This window comes from Protopterus annectens, chromosome 5.part0, assembly GCF_019279795.1.
Source record: "Protopterus annectens isolate FY-2018-M chromosome 5.part0, PAN1.0, whole genome shotgun sequence".
In the NCBI taxonomy this organism is placed as follows: Eukaryota; Metazoa; Chordata; order Ceratodontiformes; family Protopteridae; genus Protopterus; species Protopterus annectens.
Window position 1 is genome coordinate 297,026,688 of NC_056735.1, and position 20,873 is coordinate 297,047,560.

The 20,873-nt window shown below is 38.4% G+C and overlaps 1 protein-coding gene across 6 annotated transcripts in view; it reads left to right on the forward strand.

Annotated features, from left to right (window-relative positions):
- Nucleotides 1-20,873, forward strand: part of CNKSR2 (connector enhancer of kinase suppressor of Ras 2) — a 2,909,208-nt gene that overhangs the window by 475,147 nt on the left and 2,413,188 nt on the right. For all 6 annotated transcript variants that reach the window (XM_044072276.1, XM_044072278.1, XM_044072277.1 and 3 more), the window contains exon 2: nt 18,648-18,811. In XM_044072276.1, coding sequence (XP_043928211.1) covers nt 18,648-18,811 — 164 coding nt within the window. The remainder of the gene's footprint in view (nt 1-18,647; nt 18,812-20,873) is intronic.

Consider the following 20,873-nt stretch of genomic DNA (forward strand, 5'->3'; position numbering starts at 1 on the left):
TATTAACAAACTCCTTTTTTGTAGTGAACACTCAGGCCAGATCTATGGTGCAAGGGTATGAACAATAGGTTGTATTCCAAACAAATAAATAACAAAAACATTGTTCACTGGAAGGCAGCAGAAACACCATGAGTAAAATAATTTGTTTAAATTCACAGAGATTTAGCGCTTTCATCCAAAGACTTCATCAGAATAAAAAGTAAAGTAAAAATGCATTTAAATACACTGGTAAAAAATTAGAACTTAAATGCTTAACCAATCAACTAACACTTCCAATTTAGTCTATAGAACACATTTAATGATAATTTTTTATGTAAACTAGCCAGTATTAACAAATACACTATTCTAAAAAAATAAAAATACTTTATACAGATGCTTTCATTAATTTGTCTGCTTGCATCATAACTTGCCAGAAAGTTTCTCTTTAAAGAATTTTGTTCTTGTAGTTACCTCCCCTCAAATCTTTTGGAACGAACTCTAGGACAGAAAAATAAAACTTTTTGAAGGTCTTGCATACAGTGGAATGCTTAAATAGTACATTATTTTTGCCTCTTTTCTTCATAGCATGTAAGTGTTCCTTTATTCTAGCACTTAACTTCCTTGTTGTCATTCCTATGTAAAAGTAGTAACAACAGGAGCATATTACAATTTACACAATGCCTGTGCTGTCACAGTGTCCTTCTACTTAAATACTTCTATCCATATGGGACAACATAATGGAAGGACCTTCCCAAATGTAACTGTAGTTAGTGCCAAACCCACATTTAAATATCCCTAGATTTTTATCAGTATGAACAGAACTAACACATGTATGATCTGTCTAGAAACTAATGAATGGACTTAGCTTTTTTAATATAAATTTTTGTTGTTCACCTATTTTCTGACTTAGTTCAAAATTCCGTTTACGAATATTCAATTTATTCTGTATTATTTTCCTAATGTTATTGTCATCAAATGTCATACGTGAACATTAACTGTGTAATTTAGACTGTCATTCTTATCTGAAACATCTTGCTAGTCAGCTTTGCATGTAATGTAGGAGGAAAGGCGGTCTCTTAGAGGATAGTATGTCATCAACTCTAATAGACACAGTTTTATTAGTAAGCCAACTGGCAATCTAGGTTACATAGGAGTTTATATTGAGTTTGATGAGTATGTCAGTGATACCAGAAGGGGGTATAGTATCATAGGATATAGCTAAATCAAAGTAAGCTGTGGGCATGGATTTACCCTTATCAAGTATTTCCGTGACTCTTTCAAAGAAGTCAGCAAGGTTTTACAGCCATGATCTATCGGTTACAAAAGCAGATTGGTTTCACTGTAAATTCTCTATTGCTTCTGTGGAATGAGGTCTGTGACAACATGTTCCATTACCTTGCAAGTGCTGCTGGTGAGACTGATAGGTGTTTAGTTACAAAGATCTGGCACAAGGCCTCCCTTGTGGAGGGGACACTACTGTAGCTTATAAGTTTTTGGAGAGTATTCAGTGGAGAGACTACAATTTAATACTTTAAGGAGTGTTTCATAGTGACCAATAAATAGCCCAGTATGTTGTCTGTACTCACAGACCTGTTGTTTTTGGACCTGAAGAGCACTTTTATTTGCTGTTCTGAGATGATTTATAGTTGGGCTGTAGACTGACTATTTAGTGACAGGAAGTATGGAGATGACGTGTTGGAGAAGCTGGAGGTGAATATATCTGCTAAGACATTAGAGTACATCCTAAAAGTCTGTGTGTGATAAACTCATTTCTGAGGTTATGCTATTAAAGAATGACTTGTGGTTGTCCTTTGCTGTTGTAGTAATTTTATTAGCTTTGTAGGAATTCATAGGTTGGTACTAGGTTAATGGCCCTAGGGCCTATACAAGCATAGCCATAACAATTTCCTGGCTATTTCTTCCCACACTATTTACTTCCCTGGACCCCTGTCTAGCAGGGCGACTGATGTGATCCCCGGGGTGAATTTCCTTTCTCCCATCCTATCATCAAGGTTCCAAAGAGGCGCTCTGCTTGACATGTATGGGCAGTCTAATTGACCTTACTCTACATTTCTTTATTAACCCTTTTGGTATTGATTTTTAGAATGATGATGTTTTAGTCTTGTCTTTTGGGCTATGAACTTTTTCTTTTTGTTGCAAAATTTGTTTATGGTTGAGTTCCACCAGATAAGTTTGCTTCTAAACTTATTATATTTATGGTGATCAGGATTAAAAACCTCTGAGAGCTGAGATGCAAGTGAAGACTTTGGGTATATGCAGTGCTACTTGCAATAGTGTCATAAAGGAGTGGAGAACATCTAAACTGTCTCAAGTTAGCAAGAAGTGTGTAGTACTAAAAACCACAAATAAATCTCTGATGCTTTGGTTGAAATGTGTCTTGTACTGGTTTTGTATAGTGAATATTACCACTCATTGTTCTGATTTAACCAATGAGGGTTTGTCGGTGGGTGAAGAGCAAACAAGGACTGTGATAGTGAGTACAAGATTATGTTGGTACCTAGAGGTAGGGAGGTTACTATTTGGTTGAAGGAGTTTACATTGTTAAAGTGTTATGCATATTGTTTCCTGAGCTTAGATGTGCCAGTTAAGGGAGGTATTAAGTCCCCTAGAATGGGACACAGATTTATTAATATGCTCTTTATGATTTGAGGGTGTCATAGCTATATGGTGTGATAAGGAGGCCTTGTCTATATATACTAGAAAATGAAGTAGTTCAAGGTCATTGTTCTGCTTGATAAGTCTAGAGTTGATGGTGTTTTGAATAAAGATAGGCATGCCACAACCAGCATTACTGCTGGCTGCACTTACAGGCCTAAATAAAGGTAAGCAGTAAAACCTGAGAAGAAGAGAGTGCTGTCACTGTTCTGGATTCAGGTTTCAATGGTAACAGAAATGTCCACTTTTTCTAGAGTCAGGAAAGCCTTGAGATGAGCAGTTTTGTTCTTTGAAATTCAAGTGACGCACACTTGCTACATTGATACCTGTCAGATTCTAATTTGGATTTACTAAGTTGATAGCCTTGGCATACTGACATTGCCTAAAGAAGGCTCCATGGGGAGGAGGACATCTTGGCAAGTATGCAAAAACCTCGGAGAGATTGATGTAGGCCATCCCTGGTGAAAGGACATCGCTGTCTTCCATCTCACACCAAGGTTGACCTGTATTGGAATCCCTTGGAAGGACCCCAATAACTAAGCCAATTATTAATGTCCGACACCTTATGCTATATGATAGAATACTTCTCGAGAAAAGTTTTTTCCCACCATAAAGATATCAGAGAGCTCCAACATGTTCATCTTCATATACACTAAGTGAGCATAATATAAGTTATTCACATCTCCATGAGCAATGATCAAATCATATCCATATTTGGGGTGAAATAACTTCATATCCATATTTGGGGTGAAATAATTTGATCAAATTCTATCACCTGAGACACAGCTGACCATTATTCTATTTCTGTTTAGCCTGTGTGACTGGTGCATCAGTGTGCTGTGCTATGGAGTCTCCTATAACAAGTAGAATTTTCTCTGACATTTAACTTCTGGAAAAAGTTAAGGCTGCCTGTATCGCATAGAAATTCAGGGCATCCAGTAGAATTCAAAGTCTTAGGATGGTATTCATAGTCAGGCAGTTCACAGCTACGTAGGAGTTATTAGCAAGATGTGCCACTACAGTTGTATGCAAATACGCTAAGGGCAGGATATTGACAATGAATGAATGAATGAGGAAAATTGGAAGTATTTTGAAAAACATGCCTACTTAGAACAAAAGTATATAGTATATAAAGTAAAGCATTAAGTAGATATGAAGTACTACATAAAAGCCATAAGATTTGCATTACTTTGAATGTTTTCAGATATTATAGGAGGACACAGCTTTGAGTAGTCACGCTTAAAGCTGTTAAGGCAAGATTAAGGCAAGAGTTGGACAGTATAGCTTTTATTAATATTTAAAAAAAATAAAGGGGTTTAATATGTTTTATATAGGGACATATTTATGTGGACACCCTGATAGTTACTTTAAAGAATAGAATGGGGGAGATACAAAAGATTGAAAAAGGGGAGACACAATATAGATGGGTCACAGAAGAAAAACATCAAAAGGCTTGTGCTTGAGTAGGTGGGAGAGAAGGGACACAATATTCTCAACAAGGGATAGACCCTCCCTATTTTTTCATATATTTCTTTATATATATATATATATATATATATATATATATATATATATATATATATAAATATATATATACGAGGGCAGTTAGTGTGGGAAATCTGTAAGAGAGTATAGATGAAATGAAAGGATAAGGGAAGAAGGGCTGAAGTGACTACAACATTTCCACTGTCAGATGCTGGGGCAGTGGGAGACCCCAATGTTGTGAGGGTAGGGGCCTGTGGTGATGTGGTGGTCAGCAACAGCTTGGGCATGTATTGAATATGCTGAAGTGTAGCCTCAACTGCCTGAGTCTGCCAATCAGCTACTTCCTCTAGCATGTCCTCAACCAAGTTGCAAAGCCCCCTTCAGTCAGGCTTGCCAGGGTGCTACATGCTGGGGTGCCTGCAGTACATGTGCCACCTCCCTGACCCTGCGAGGACATCCCTAAATAGGCAGAGGGTGAGCGATCCCTAACCAGGGAGGTATGTGCCTGGGTCATTCCAAGGAATTTTGAATCTGTAAAAGTGAAAATAAATAGGAGAGAAGTAAAATAATAAAGGACAAAGGAATGCATAATTAAAATCACAAAAACAGAAAAAAAGAAGGGAGAGAAACAAGAGAGAAATACACTCACTTTCACACATCATGTTACACAGTATTCACTTCCTTACTCTAAAACATTTCTGTTTTTATGAATTTTTATTGAAGTGAAACCGATTGTATGGGAAGGACTGTTGCAGACTTTGGGCTGAGATGTTATCAGAAGTGCTTATGCTTACCTGGCAAGATGGTGTTTGTTATGTAATGGTGGGGTTTACATATTACAGTCTACTACACAAACACAATAATTACATTTGTGCCTATTATGTTTTTGTTTTCAATATCACAGTAAGAGCATCCTTTATAAATGATTTAAAATGTATGCAGAAGTAATAGAGACTTAATAATATTGGTTATTTCACACTAAAGTATGTGCTGGACATTCACGTCACACTGTAGCAACCCCTTCCCTTTTCTCCCCAGCCTCCAGTCTGTATAGCTTGTTGGACCTTGGCTTACTTCAGCCATCTTGTATGTGCAGTTGCAGTTCTAAAACAAAATGACCTTCTTATGCAACTACTGTACTACTAAATATTTCCTGGCCTATACAAACTGTATGCAATGTAAATTGCCTAAGATAATATAATACCACATAAACATATGGAAATGCAAACATTTTTTTTCTTTCTGTTTAAATACATGAACAAGTAGTACTCATGAAAATGTATACCTGTTTTTCAGATATTTATATGCAGATTATTAGTTTACTCATACATATGTTATATTGGTATATATGCAGACAATTAACTTATCTCATAAACATTCCATTATGTCAGTATTCAGATGCAGGTGTGTGTGTACAGCAATATTTGCTTTCTTTTGCATTACTGTGGTAACATTAAAGACACATTTCTGTGGGTACACATTAAATCTAGCAAATGTCTTCAGTTATGCAATCTTGTTATATTTTAAAGTTATGTTAAACATATGTTAAATATGCCCCCCAAAAATATACTTACTATAGAACTCTGTCCTTCTTACGTCTCCCTAGTCTAATGACTTAGCCAACCAGTCCAGGCTTTGCTTCTTCAGGTCACTGTATCTGTGACTGCTCAGCTGGCAAGAACGGCTGATGCTTGTCAGTGTTTCCAGATTCTCACCCAGCTCCTGCCTGTTTTCATGTTTTCCTTATCACTTCCACTAGCGCACACCTTGATCTTTTCCAGGCATGACTCCTGCAGAAGGAAGGCCCTGATTTAGTCTCCTTATCATGGCACAGCCTAGTGCCTTAATAGGTGCTGCCGTGATTAGAAGAGCAAGAACGAGAATGAATGAAGTATAAGCAGGGCTGTGTTTCACAAATTTAGAACTACTCTCTCTCTGGGTTGTGACACTACCATAACCAAACCCAGTTAAACAGCAGGAACATTACAGCAGATACTTTTATTATTGGTAAGTTTGCATTAATTAAAAATGCTTCGACACATACAAATATTTTTAAAGGAATACATTCTAATTTAATTTAGATGCTGCATAAAAAAACAAAATGCAATAATCATTCTATTTTATATTACTTATAATTGCCACTGTTGCTGTACCTTGCCTTAGCTATCTTTTTAGAAATATTACACCCGAGTGTTGTTAATTCTTTCATTGTAGCAGCAGGAATATTTTTCTGTGTTTCTTTTTTTGTGTGGGGGTGGCTGTATAAATAAAGGTACATATTAGTGTGATCTAGTTGTATAAACTATTACTTAGTTTGAGGTTGCAAGGTGTGCCAGGTAAAGTTAGATGGACAGATTTTTTTATGTATTGTTGTGCAAACTGTAAAACATATGACTTAATTTAGCTTTTTCTGAATATCTGAGCATATCCACACATTCCCATGGTGTGCTGGGAACTGCTTACAACATTTGTGGACTCCACAACTGTCCCCTGTGCATTCACATGAACATGAGGCTGTGTCCACGAGTAGTCAAGAGTGGGATGCATCCATAAGTGACTGTACATGTTTGCATATTGCTGCAGTTCATAGAAATAAACATAAAATGGCCTAATTGGCATGTAAAACATATAAATGGACCTGAATTTATGTGAAAAAGTTGAATGCCAGCATATTAATTTGTGATTACTTGTTGTAGGAAACGGCAACGTTTTTAAAGTAAGGAAATAATAAAATATTAGTTTAATATTAAACACAATTATGTAAAATTAGTAACTGACAAGAAATGATTATTGTGCTGATATCATGGGCATTTTATCATGCATATTAGTAAATACTGTAATGCTATCATTTTTGTGTGGGAAAGTATTACAACAGCAGTGGAAATGATTATGATCACTGAGAAAAATGATTTACTTTGGTATAATTTAGTGGTTGTGCATACATGATAGAAATGTAGTGATTCAGTGTTGAAGTACTGCAGTGGTAAGGATGTTTTGTTGGCTCAAAATGCATGTGTCTTTACTTGGATTTGAGTGTCACTGTTGAAAAAAAATTTCATAGGTTCATAGGTTTATACTAGGCTATCTGCCCTAAGGCATTTATAAGCCTAGCCCAAATTTTAGGGTGGCTTCGCCACCTTATATGAAAAAATACTGTGCCCATTAGTTTGTTGTGCCTCTGTCCAGCAGTGACACAGAGATGATTCAGAGGTAAACGATCTCCCATCCACAGGTCTAGATTTCTCTTGAACAGAGTCAGCGAGGTGCTCTGCCTCACATGGACCGGGATTTTATTCCACAGCATAGGGAGTCTCTGAGTGATAAATCTATCCCTCCAGCACGTCCTATTTATATCCGTGCTAAGGTTTAAGTCACTTGCTCTAGTGGTTTTGGTGGATTTGGATTTTTGAGGTGGAGCATGTCCATTAATTCGGTTGGACATGGCCTTGTATGTCAGGCACATGTCACCTCTGAGCAGACGGTATGCGACTGAATAGAGCTGGAGTTTCTTCAATCTGGCAGCATATGACAGATTTTGGAGTCCTTTATCCTTTTGGTGAGGAACTTTATTGCTGCAGATGTCGGGTGAGATACATCCCGAATGGGGCATTGTACTCGATCATTGGTCTGATAAGTGAAGAGTACAGGGGAACAATGACCTCACTAGATCTGGATGTGAATCCCTTCATGATCAGGTGGGCAATGTAGAAGGTCTTTCTAACCACTTTAGCAATGTGAGTGTCAAAAGAAAGGCCACTGTCAACCTGGGTCCCCAGGTCCCTGGTAACCTCTTCTGTGCTTAGTGGATTGCCACCTATATGGTAGCTTGGGGTTACCTTGTTTTTATGACTATACATTTTTTGGCGTTTAACTTCAGGCCATGGCTCTGGCAACAGCTATCTGTTTCCGTGAGTCCCTTCTGAAGGATATCCGTGTCCGATGCACTTTCCACTATAGCCCAGTTTGCAGTCGTCTGCAAACTTTGTCAGCCAAAGTCCTCCCATGTTGGCCTGTACTTCTGAGAAGTAGATGCCAAACAATAGGGGCCAAGGACCGAGCCCTGTGGGACACCACTTGTGACCGCTTGGAGTCTGACACAGCGCCAGCAACTCTAACCCTGTGGGTTCTGTCCCAGTTTGCAACCCATCTTGTGACATATGGGTTTACATTTAAGCTGGTAAGTTTTTCTACAATACCGAGTGGGGTATTGTGTCGAAAGCCTTTGCAAGGTCAAGGTAGGCTGTATGGACTGCCTTTCCCTCATCAATGGCCTTGGTGACTGTTTCGAAGAAGTCGACCAAGTTCAAAAGGCATGATCTTCCCTTGACAAAGCCAAACTGGGTCGGGTCCAATGTCTGCAAGTCCCCTATATCTTTGTTTATGAGCTCCATTATGATCCTCTCCATAGCTTTGCAGACTAGACTTGTTAAGCTTATGGGTAATTACCAGGGTCCGTAGAGGCGCCTTTGTGGAGTGGGACCACAGTTGCCGTCGCCACTCCTTGGGCACGATCCTGTGGTAAGGCTGAGATTAAACAGCTGCCTTATGTGCGGGTTTAATTCCTCATTTAGCTCGTGTAGCACACAGCCGGGGACACCATCCGTCCCATTTATGCTGTGTTTTTAGCTTTAGAGAGCAGCTTTCACCTGCGCATTTGAGATGTCTGGGAGGCTACACTCGGCTGGGATAGTTATCTCTCCTTTAGGGGAGAGGGGTGAAGTTTGCACTGAACCTGTCTGCCAGTATGTTGGCAATGTCTGTGGGTTCAGTGATTTTGTATCATTTTGGACTAATTCTGAGCATATCTGGGAGTTTCCACCCAGGTTCCTAACATAGCTGAAAAAGGCCTTATGATTGTCCTTTGAATCCATGGCAATTTTTCTCTCAAAATTGGCCTTAGTTGATTTTATGAGTGCTCGATTTTTTTACTAATAATGATCAGGGGTGACTTCCTTTTATGGATTTTGTTCTATCATGTAATAGCTTTCTCCTCTTACTGTAAAGTTTGTTAATGGCTGGGGTCCACCAGACTGGACGTTTGCCCTTTGTGGAAAGAGTCTTGGTTTTATTTGGGATTGCCTGATCCATGCAGTCCTGGAGGTGTTCATAGAAGGCATTTGTAAGGGCTTCGGTTGTGGTTTCCTCTGGCTCAGGGGCCTTGAAGGATACCACACCAGTCTTGAGTAGTGTGAAGTTTGCTTTAGAGAAGTTCTTCACTATGGTCTTTTTTTGTTTGGGGTGGGGGGATGTGGATTTCCAGTGAGATTAGTTTATGATCAGATCTCACCAATGAGGGATATACTTCGTGTGGAGCATTTTGTCCCCATGTTTGTGACAATGAGATCTAGTATATTTTCTCCTCTCGTGGGAACAGTGACTAGCTGTTCCATGGCATTTGAATTTATGAACTCCAGGAACCGTTGGGCTAGAAAGTTAGGGCTTGAGTAATGTTCCCAGTCTATATTCGGGTAGCTGAAGTCACCCAATATGATGGTGTTTGGAGATACATTTATACCCTCCAGTGTCTTCAGGAAGGCTGTGTGGGGTTCCTGAGTTTGAGAGGGTGGCCTGTAGCATGCTACAATTTGTAGAGCAGTTTTGCCTATGGTTAGTTGCACCTGGATGGTTTCGGCGCGTTGCCACCAACCTGGAGGTGTGGGTATCCTTTATGAATATGGATACACCCCTCCTTTGTGGTGTGGTCCGGTTTTGGGGCCGAACGCATGATATGAGGTAAAACCTAATAGTGCCGGGTGCTCTCAGAGCCTTGAACCAGGTTTCAGTTACAGCACAGACATCGATGTTCTCCAAACTGAGAAGGGCCTCGAGTGCGTGCATTTTGAGATTTAGACTTCTGGCATTGAGCAGCATTACCCTCAGTTTCTTCCCATTTTTGTTTTCTAGGGTGGTAGGTTTAGAATTTGAGCCTTGCCTAAAAAAGGCACTATGGGGGTGGCAAGAGCCTTAGCCAATATCTGGAATCCCAGGGTGACAGGTGCAAGCCATCCTAAGCAGCGTGGCTTGTCAAGCATGTCATCCCAGGCAGACAGACACTGGATCCCCTTTGAATGACACCAGGCATTAAGCCAATTGTTAAAGCTGATCATCTTGTCTCTATATTGTGGCATCATTCTTGGTGAAGGAAGGATACTGCTCAGGGTTAGGGTCATACCTTCCTGGGCTACATAATCAGAGAGCTCCTCTATGTCTCTTTTCATGTAGTCCAGGGAGGTATGTCTTAGGTCGTTCACACCAGCATGGACAATGACTGTGTCATATTTGTACTTGCCGTGGAGTGACCCGAGTGCTTGTGTTATGTGGCGGATTCTAGCAGGCAGCTTACTGTGACCCTCTCCTTGTTCAGCCTGGTGAGTGGGACGTCAGTGTGTCTGACTATGGAGTCACCTATGACAAGTATGTTTGGTGTTGTATTTGGCCTAAAGGGCTGTGACTGCTTTGCACACTGCTTTTGTGGTTTATGTGTTGCTTGTGGGGTGTCTTGAGGTAGCAGTTGTTTGGGTGTCTGCTTTGGAGGCCTCTGCTGTTTAGGTAAATTTTACTCAGAGCCTCCAGTATGTCTTTGTGTGTTTATGTGTTTGATTCAGTGGAGTGGTAGCATTATGTGAGGCTGGTTTTGTGGTGTGTGTAGTTGCCTTCTCCTCCTGCCTGGTCTTGCCAGTCCTGAGTTGAGAGAGCTCAGCCTCCAGTTTGGCTAAATAGCTGCATCTCTCAAGTATTTGTGTTATGTGGGAGGAGGAGAGGGTTGTCTGTGTACATGAGGCAGTTATAACATTGCCTCAAGATTCCCAGATTCACCAGCTGGACCGAGAGAAGATTGACAACTGACCTGTGGACATGCTAGAATAATATTGGGAATTCCTTAATTGAAAACAAGGGCCAGTGGGGAGTGAGGGTGTAGTGCTTTTAATTTTTAGTGCTGACTTATATAATTGCTTTAGTGAGCAAGTGCCAGGTAACTTGAGTGCAATGTGTTACAAGTAACTAAATGCAAAACGACAAACAGTAAGTTTCTTTCAAGTGAAACAAGGAAAATAAGTACAGTAAGCAATGCAGATATCACTAGTGATCCACAGAAGCTGAGAAGTTGATTAGGTGGAATTAGCTTCCAGGGAAATAACAAGCAAACAAACAACAAGCATATAAACAAAGCTAGATTCAGCAGGCCTGGATCTAGTCTATGCTAGAGCAAACAAGGTGAACCAATTTCAGTAAGATACAGTTCAAATATTCAGGCACTATAAACCTTTAACCAGAAATTCCCAGCTCAGAAGGGCAGAGTCCAGCCTCTTCTCCCACAAGAGTGCAGACCACGAACCTTAATGTAAAATAACTGGCCTGAAGCCCAAGTTTATGACAATGGTAGAGGCTAGGGGAAAATGAATCTGTTAAAGTGGTTGCTTTACTGTTGAATGTATTTATGATACCGTAGACATTAATATAGCATCATTTTACTTGACTGGAGATTTTGCATGTATACATAATGATGGAGTTTGTGTTATGTAACTTTGGTTTATAAGAGAATGGCAAGCATACACGGTCAGTGTTGTGTAGTTTAACTCATGAGTACATCAAATGTTTTTGGTGTAAATGTTTTTGATATATGACTGTGGCCTTTTTATTCCCCTGTGCAATAATGATGCAAACCAAGGGATCAAGGCAGAGAAAGGACAAACTTCAGCCATAAGGAAAATCACATCCTCATGGCATCCCTTAGAATGTATGGAACATGTCTGGTTGGTAAAGGGGGGACCCAAACAAGTTGACAGAACAAAAGCCTGGAATCAAGTTTTCCTAGACATTAATGCAGTGAGTGGCAGAAACTGCAGATTAACACAGTGCAAAAGGATTGGTAGGACATACTAGAAGCAAGGCAGAATGCAATTGCCCATACCAGTAGTGTGTGTGTGTGTGTGTGTGTGTGTGTATATGCGTTTTGGGGGGGGGGGTCTCCAACAATTATATCATTAGCACCAGATGAGGAATACCTTCTTTTCTTCCATGAGGATGACTATGACATAGAAGATAATGGCACTGGAATAATCAAAGGTGGTGCAGACAGTGTGTATTATCAAAGTTTGCAGTAGCAATACTCGTCTGCTCAGGAAGGTTGGCTTACAAACAGTGACATACATTGATGTAAAGACCTGAATGGTGACCAAGAATAATTACATTAAACACATGACCATTACTATTAATAGGTGAAGCTTCAACATGTGCACAGAATGACAATGAAAACAGTGAGCATGGTAAGTGTACCCCACCCCTCCTCAATAAGCATACATTACTGTATGTTCTTTCTTTATTGTTAATATTTTCAAGCCGTTTGTTTACGGGGTCAGCAGCAGAAGCAAACATTTCCACTATTAAACAAAAGAAAAAAGACATTACGGAACATAAGACCACACAGACCGCAGCGATATAGACACTCTTATTTAATAATAAAACATAAACATGTGTCTATATCGCTGCGGTCTGTGTGTTCTTATGCTCTGTACTGTCCTGTTTCTTTTGTTTATTAGTTTGTTGAGTGGTTTTTGAGTTCATTAAGAATTTCCACTATGTCAATAAATTTGGAGTAAATTGGCTGTTTAAGATGTTGATAATGATAACATAACAAAAAGTCCCCAAGTTAAATGGCAGGATCTAACACGTGCCACAGCATGCTATAATTCTGCAAGAAGTGGCAGTGCATCACAAAGTCAAGCACATGCTGGTATTGCACTTTCTCTTTTACAGGTAGAACACCCCTGTACCTCTATTCTAATAAATCCAAAGCCAGACAATCACTGTGAGGATAATGGCAGCCAGGCAGAGTTAACAGTGTCCACAGTGACACCTTTACAAAGTGGAACAAGGTACAGAGATTTTTTTTAGTCCCACCCCAGGAAACATGAGAAGCATTGGATGCCCAGGAGATAATGTGCCATGATATTGTTAGGGCTCTGGGTACTGCCACAGAGAGAGAGCTGGCAATGGTCCGAATCCTCCTGAGTATCTGTGAGGCTCTCCAGAGCAGGGATAATGTCATAATCACTTTGGTACATAGTATGGTGGCACAACAAGCATGCATGGCTACTTCCATTACTACACTAGTTAGGACATAACAGACTGGAGTAGGAGTCAATCTTGGAAGGGAATACATTGGAGCAGATCACATGACACTACAAGTGCTTCTCAAGAAAGTACTTTCGGGGGGGCAGGCATGACAGATTTTATGCAGGCCACATCAGCATTCCTCTACTACTACAAGAGCTTCTTATTCGAGGTCTCAGTCATGATCCCTCAGCACTGTCAGATCACGTGACTCAAGAAGGAAATTACATTGGACTGACTGACCATCTAGCTCTCATGACAACCTCTTTTCAAAATCACTTCCACTGTCACCTAGCCTATCTTAAGGAGATGAGTATGACTCATTTGATCTAAAACTACTGTAAATCAGCTGTGACAATTCTGTTACAATTTGATGTTCAGAAACACAGGTGAATGTTTAACTCAAAGGGGAATAAGTTTTGGAAAAAAAGAGGGATGGGTGATGGACACATTACAAATGTACCATTTCATCACTGTAATAGTTCATAAATCCTCAGGAACTGTAGAAACAGATTGTAAAGAAATCTGTATGAAATAACATGAGATTATGGCCATTAACATCAATGCACTATGCATTAACATTCCAACAGCAGTCAGTTATCTAAAAACTTAAAGGTAGTAATGCACAAGTTTTCATAGACACACTTAAAATTAGTATCCTGCCATGTAAAGAAAGACTGCTACCACTTCACCCTCACCACTGCATAAATTATGACATTTTTATTCTCTAATGTTGCAAATTATCTGATGTGCAGTACGTCAGTAAGCAACATACTGTGATCTGAGAAGAAATTGCATAGTATTAAAATATCTTTTCTTTTTTTAAAGAAACATCTTTGACTTATGTCATAAGTGATAATTCAATAATCATACATTTATATAAGTCCTATTGACATTTTCAGTTAGAAACATTATATATCATATAATGTCCTTTACAGTCATTGTCAGTCAAACATTATATAGCTCATTCAATTTCTGCCTTCCCTTAAACCTCATTTCTCCTCCAAAACTTCATTCTGCATCTAAATATGATACCATTTCATTGAAATTAAATGTATGAACTCATCAGATACCGAATTAACAGATTTTTTAGTAATTATAACACACAAGGACATTCAGAATGTACATACTTGGGTACACTATGTAACTAGCATTTAGTGAGCATGCAGGTAAAATTGTGATTATATATATGATGCCTTATGTAATCACAATTTTACCTGCATGTACAATAAATGCTAATTACATAGTATACCCAAGTATGTACACTCTGAATGTCCTTGTGTGTTATAATTACTAAAAAACTATTAATTCAGTATCTGATGAGTTCATACATTTCATATGATGCCTTATGTACTGCGGTGGTGGTGCTGCAGTAGTGTTGTCGACTCACAGCAAGACGTTGACCCGTTCGATTCTCAGCTAGAGCTTCTTCTGTGTGGAAACATACGTGAATGGGCATACCTTTGTTGAAGGTTGTGCGTCAGGGCTGGCAAACTCGGCACATAAAAAATCTACTGTCAATCATTAGCGGACCGGAGTTCCGCTGTGGTGACCCCTAACCAGGAAAAGCCGAAAGACACAAACAAACAAACAATATATGATGCCTTATGTCATCACTGAACAGAAGGCATCATATATATATAATTGCAGATAAAATTGCAATTATATATATGATGCCTTATGTCATCACTGAACAGAAGCCAGTGAGCAGTCAGACATGACTTTTTCAAACAATAATTTGATTGAGTACTCTGAAAAAAGTATTTTAAAATGAGAGAATGACAGATGAACAGAGATAGCAGACCATGGATATCACTGCATGCATCAGTTATACTCTGTATTTTTTTACAAGATAGGAAACACTAACCTTAATGTCATGATCCATAGTTCTAGAATAGATACTTCCTCTTTACCTGTGCAGCTATATGCCGCATATGAGCCTGCACATTGGTCCTCTACTACTGCTGCCAGCTGGTCATCATTACTCATATTTGGAGTGGAACCAGGAGATTCATTGACAGCATGGATCACTTCACCATCAGATTTGCACACAATCATGTTGTGCAGAATGCAACAGACAGTAGGCATACTGCATGCAATTGCTGTATCGTACTAAACTCCTCCAGGCACATGAAATGGCTCTTTGGAAGGCTGAAGTCCTTCTCTATGACATTAGCAGTCTGAGACAGGAATGTGTTACATGTTTCTTTTGCATCTCCACTTGGATTTCTCACTGGTGTCATGAGCCGTGGCTCCAGTGAATATCCAGCATCACCTGAAAGGCACACAAAAAAAGAACGAGAGAGAGAGATTCAGAATTCAGCAGTACATTTTATCATGACCAAGTACATAATTACAGTATCAAAAAGAAAAAAAACACACACATATTATATATATATATATATATATATATATATATATATATATATATATATATATATATATATATATATATATATATATAATATGGGTCCATATTATAATCTTGAAGCTTTAAAACTTTGAATCACTAAAGATCAAACTTTAGTGATCAATGTCTTAAACCATCGAAACCAAAAAAAATACTAAATTAAAAAAAAACTAAATACTGTGATATTGTCAGACTTCGAGATTTTAATATAGACCCTTGTAATATTTATATATTTTCTACTTACCAACAAAATGACCAGCTGGGTAGCCTACCAAGTAGGAAGAGGTGGTAGAGTGAGCCAGATATGAGAATCATGTCCACTGCCAAAATGCTGGGCAGAGACATTGGTGATGCATCTCCACGCATCACACCCTACCTCGCAATTAATGGAATGGTAGCCCTTCTTATTTCAGTAAAACTCACCCTGTTGACTGGAAAGGGTCCTAATTGCAATGTGTGTAGTCTATCTCACAGAATACCTCTGGGAAACATGCTACCCCATAAAGGGCATGCATAGTCCTGGACTGGTTCTGAAGTGACATCAGGAAATAGATGTACTGATCCACTTGTGCCAAGAGTATATTGAGGAACTGCTACATTATCGTCAAGGCAGAAGCATGTAAGATACCCAGTGTGTCCCCAGTCTATCTCTGGAAGGTCCCCCCAGTAAGTATAGTCATAGCTATGCATACCTTAGTATCCACAGGGATAGATAGCCCTCCCATTCCTCCTGGACCATATAAGGGTCGGACCATTATAATGTCCCTGTCCAGTCTGAACCTATCAAGTATCTTATGATTATCAAAGTTATAATGAGTTATCCTCTGCCTATATCTCCTCTTTCTTGACTGACAAGCGGCTAGGTACAAGTGGCAAGTGACAGAATTTTCACAGATTGTACACTTGGAACTATTTTACTTAAGATGAATAGTGATTTCAGTGATAGAGAATAAGGGTAGTATTCATACTTGTGAATTTACTATTCATATCAGGTAAAATAGTTTCAGGTGTAAGAAACAGTTCTTAAATAGTCTGTATTACACTTTCACTGACAGAATGCCAGCTATCACCTTAATTTAAATGCATATAATTAGATATCCCTTGCCCTAACCTCCCTTTCACAAGTTTTTCCACAGCCCCCTTAATATTAGAGTGACTTCTCCCACTACACCTCTGGTTAGAAAATAATTGCAGTTTGATTCTGACAATGAATTCATTTTCCACTGCTGATGAATTGATTTACTGATCTCAAATATATGAGTACAAAGTTGCTTTTTGTGCACATATTTTTAGCAAATAAAGTATCTTTCTTAAGTCAAGCACATATATTAGTTTTGTTGTGCAAATGCATGGTTGAAGTTGGCCTTTGTAACAAAGGAAAAAGAACATTACAAAGCCAGGATGCAAGCTGCCAATCACATCTGGAATGGGCTACTTATAACCAACAAATGATCTCCTGTGACTAGACAAAATTTCCGTTTCTGTTTTCAGTAGTACAATCACTGCTCATAATGTAAAGCTGCAAACTGTCCACAGTTTCACTTTCACTATTATTGCAAGCTGCTGAGCTGTTATTTTGAATAATGACATTCTGTGGCAGTCTTGTTGTGCATTACATAAAAGCATGACTGAGTAATGTTTTGCCTTGTACTTTATCATAATAGCAGTTTACAAATTAAAATACTCTTCTAACATGTGATGATTGGAGGGTGATTGAACTAGGGGTAAACATCCTTTGGCCTAATGCCCAGTTTCATCAGACTGAAATAAATAAAAGCCCAATTAAATGAAAATGCTCCCCATTGCAGCAACATAGTCACTTATCTTCAAGATCAGCCCTGCAAAGAAAAATGAGGGTGTTGCTAAGTTGGCTGATAGGGAACTCTGTCCACTTGTGCATCTGTTTTTTTTTTCAGACTTGTTTCACCCCCCCATGTGGGGGGGGCTCTTCCCCCCCACACCCCACATAATTTAAATATACCAACTCCAAGATCACACTACAGTGGAAAAAAGTTAATTTCCTAACCTCAGTGGTGATTGTGAAGTAACCTGAATGGATTTTTTTTGTTTTGTTTTGTTTTCTTTTTATGTTTCATTAAGGCATTCTGATTTCTTCCCACCTGCCAAAACAGGGCATTTGGCATTTAGTGACGGCCCTAAATTATCCTTAGCTGTAATTCTTACACTTTCTATTGTTATCTTGGGTATGACTGGGAAAGCTCTGCATATCCAGCTGCACTGCTTGACAGATAACTTTCATAAATACTTTGTGTGGTGTTGTATGAGCAGTGTTGTTTCTAAGGAGATGTTTGAGATGATGATGATAATTCTATTATTATTATTATTATTATTATTATTATTATTATTATTATTATTATTATATACTCTGAGGGCATTCTACAGTTTTATGTTGTTTTGTAGATAAGGAACTCCATTTATTCAAAGCAACTGCAGTAGATGATTGGAAGCTCATGGAGGAATAAATGGGTAATATGAGATCAGAATGTATAATGGAGGTTAGAATTTTTCCTGTTCTTTTTTGAGCCTCCAGTTTTCCAACGACCATAAAGTACAGCCCTACTGTCACATGTATCCAGTACTTCCTGGCATCCCAGCACAACGGGCATGGGTGGCATGTGCTCAGGAAGCTGAATGGTATTTTCTGGGTTCTCAAACTACAGTGAACCATTTTCTGTGTATTTGCCTTCTAAACACACCCAATATACAATGGCTGACGTAGATTCTAATAACAGAGCATTGTATTACTGTTTAGACTAGTCATTGTGTTAGAATGTAAGACTGAATCAGGTGATATGTTCATTATGTTATCTTAAGTTTGGTTTTGCCTAAATTGTTTTGTACTGATATGCAGTGTTATCTGAAGATAATATGAAAACATGCATATTTTACAATTTTCTATAGCTTATTTGTGAATGTATGTTGATCTTTGCTTCCTATTTAATATTTTGTGCTTTGCTTTTAGGCTTAGATGATTGCCTGCAACAATATATTAAGAGCTTTGAGCGGGAGAAAATCGGTGGGGATCAGCTTCTACGCATCACACATCAGGAACTGGAGGAACTTGGGGTGACCCGCATTGGTCATCAAGAGTTAATTTTGGAAGCTGTGGACCTGCTGTGTGCACTGGTAAGTTGGCAGCATGTTATTTTTAAAACCTGTTTTATTCCATTATTGATTAATAGGTTTACTAAGAACTGAACATTTATCACAATATCTGCAACAATGCTTGGAAATAATTTTAAAACATACAATAATTGCCAATTGCTGTATATTTCCAATACTAGATCCTTCTCTGATGAGAAAATCTCAGAAATGTATCTTATAAATTAAACAAGTAATGTCAGTGATACAAAAATAGTATCCTTGCTCATTACCTCTGTAGTTTATGGCAACACACATGCCTATTATTTGTGTAATGTTAGGATGAACCTACTACTTACAGGAAAATATGTTGCCTGGGAGTGATAATGCTATACCTTGGAGTGTATCATGCTGCACTTTTGTGCTGTTTTTCATGGGATGTGACTAACAAAGCCGTATAGTATAGAAGGGGATTTATTGAGCAAACAATACTGTCATTGCAGAGTTGGCTAGAGAATTTCTCTTTAAAGTCACTGTGCCGCAAAATAGTTTTGTTGTTTAAAAGGATGGTTCCATGCACATCCTGTAAAGCTGTTTGTGGCATTGGACAACAACTACAGTGGTTTGATCACAGTATTACAGGATGCTTAATGAAACACAACTGCTGTCTTCATATCAGCAATAGCCAAAATAGCATTCCTTTGCTTCCCCTTTTGGCTGTGCTGTCAGTATACACATTTTTGTTATGAACGTTAAGAATTATAAAACATGGTAAATATTAGGCTTTGAGCTGTTTTCAGCCAGCTATTTTTTCTAGCTTTTGCACCACAGCATGCAGTGACTACATCACATTAATGCATTTTCCCTTCATTTGCTCATGTTATCTGTGCCCTTTGGTTTCTTATAGTCTTAAAAATATTTGCTTTCGCTACTGACATCACAAAGGATTCGGTTGACATTCATACCCATGACATCATTGCAAGGAGTAACAAGGGGATGTGACAGTCACCAATGAGCAGGTGCCCGTCCATTAAAGTCTGTAAGTGCATACTAACATTATGCCTATGCTGAAGTCATTGAGGACATACTAGACTTATCTATTCTATATTATAGTAATTTTACAACGTTTTTCTTTATTTACAAAGAATGCCTAATTATATAAGGAATGACAAGAAAATGATTGCAAAGTGGACTTAACTCACCAGATGCAAAGATGCAGATAGAAACACTGGCAAAACGCTAAGTATTTATCAACTTTGCGTTGCCTGCGGCTATTGATTGATACTCTTTTTGTGTTAGGCAATAGCATTGTTCATAGTGTTAACATGCAAAAAAAAAAAATTTTAAAAAGGCAGTGATTGTGGGATATTTTACTTATATAATGAGACTCCAATGATAACATCAAAGTGAAGGTACAAAACACTTTATTGTAGATGAACCAAAGTGAGCGATTTCACGTTCAAATCAAATGCTTCTTCAGACAAAACAAACTAATTAAAACTGCAATTTAAATAAAGTAAAACATCCAATTGTCTCCAGCATCTAATTAAAGGTTAAAGTAACAACACCAGCTATAAAAAGCAGTAGCTTAAAAAATGCAATAACAATAAAAAACATGATAAAACATTATTGAAAACTCTTATATTAAATCCCTAATTAATGTAACTTGATTAATATAGACAGCAAGAGATTTCCAAATGCTAAACCATCTAAGGCAATCACTATAGATCTACAGTTAATGTTGATTATCTAGTCTGGTAATCGTCTATCTAATAAAAAAGGGGAAAGGGAAACTGTCATTCCGTCCATAACTTTTATCAGCCTATAATCGAATAATCCACTTTGATTCGATACGCGCTGTGTCATTTTTTATATTTCCTATTTTCTATAACTAAAAAAGTGAACTTATGTGAGAGACCATTCTCTAAGACATGCCTAGCTAGAGCATTTGTGTCATCTTCATTAATTGCATAAATATGATCTCTTACTCTTTTTCTCTTAGCATCCTATTCATTTTTCCTACATAAAAGGAAGAACATAAATGCAAACTTGCTAGATAGACTGTCTCATGCCTTGCAATCTGCATAGTGGTGAAATTCAAAACTAC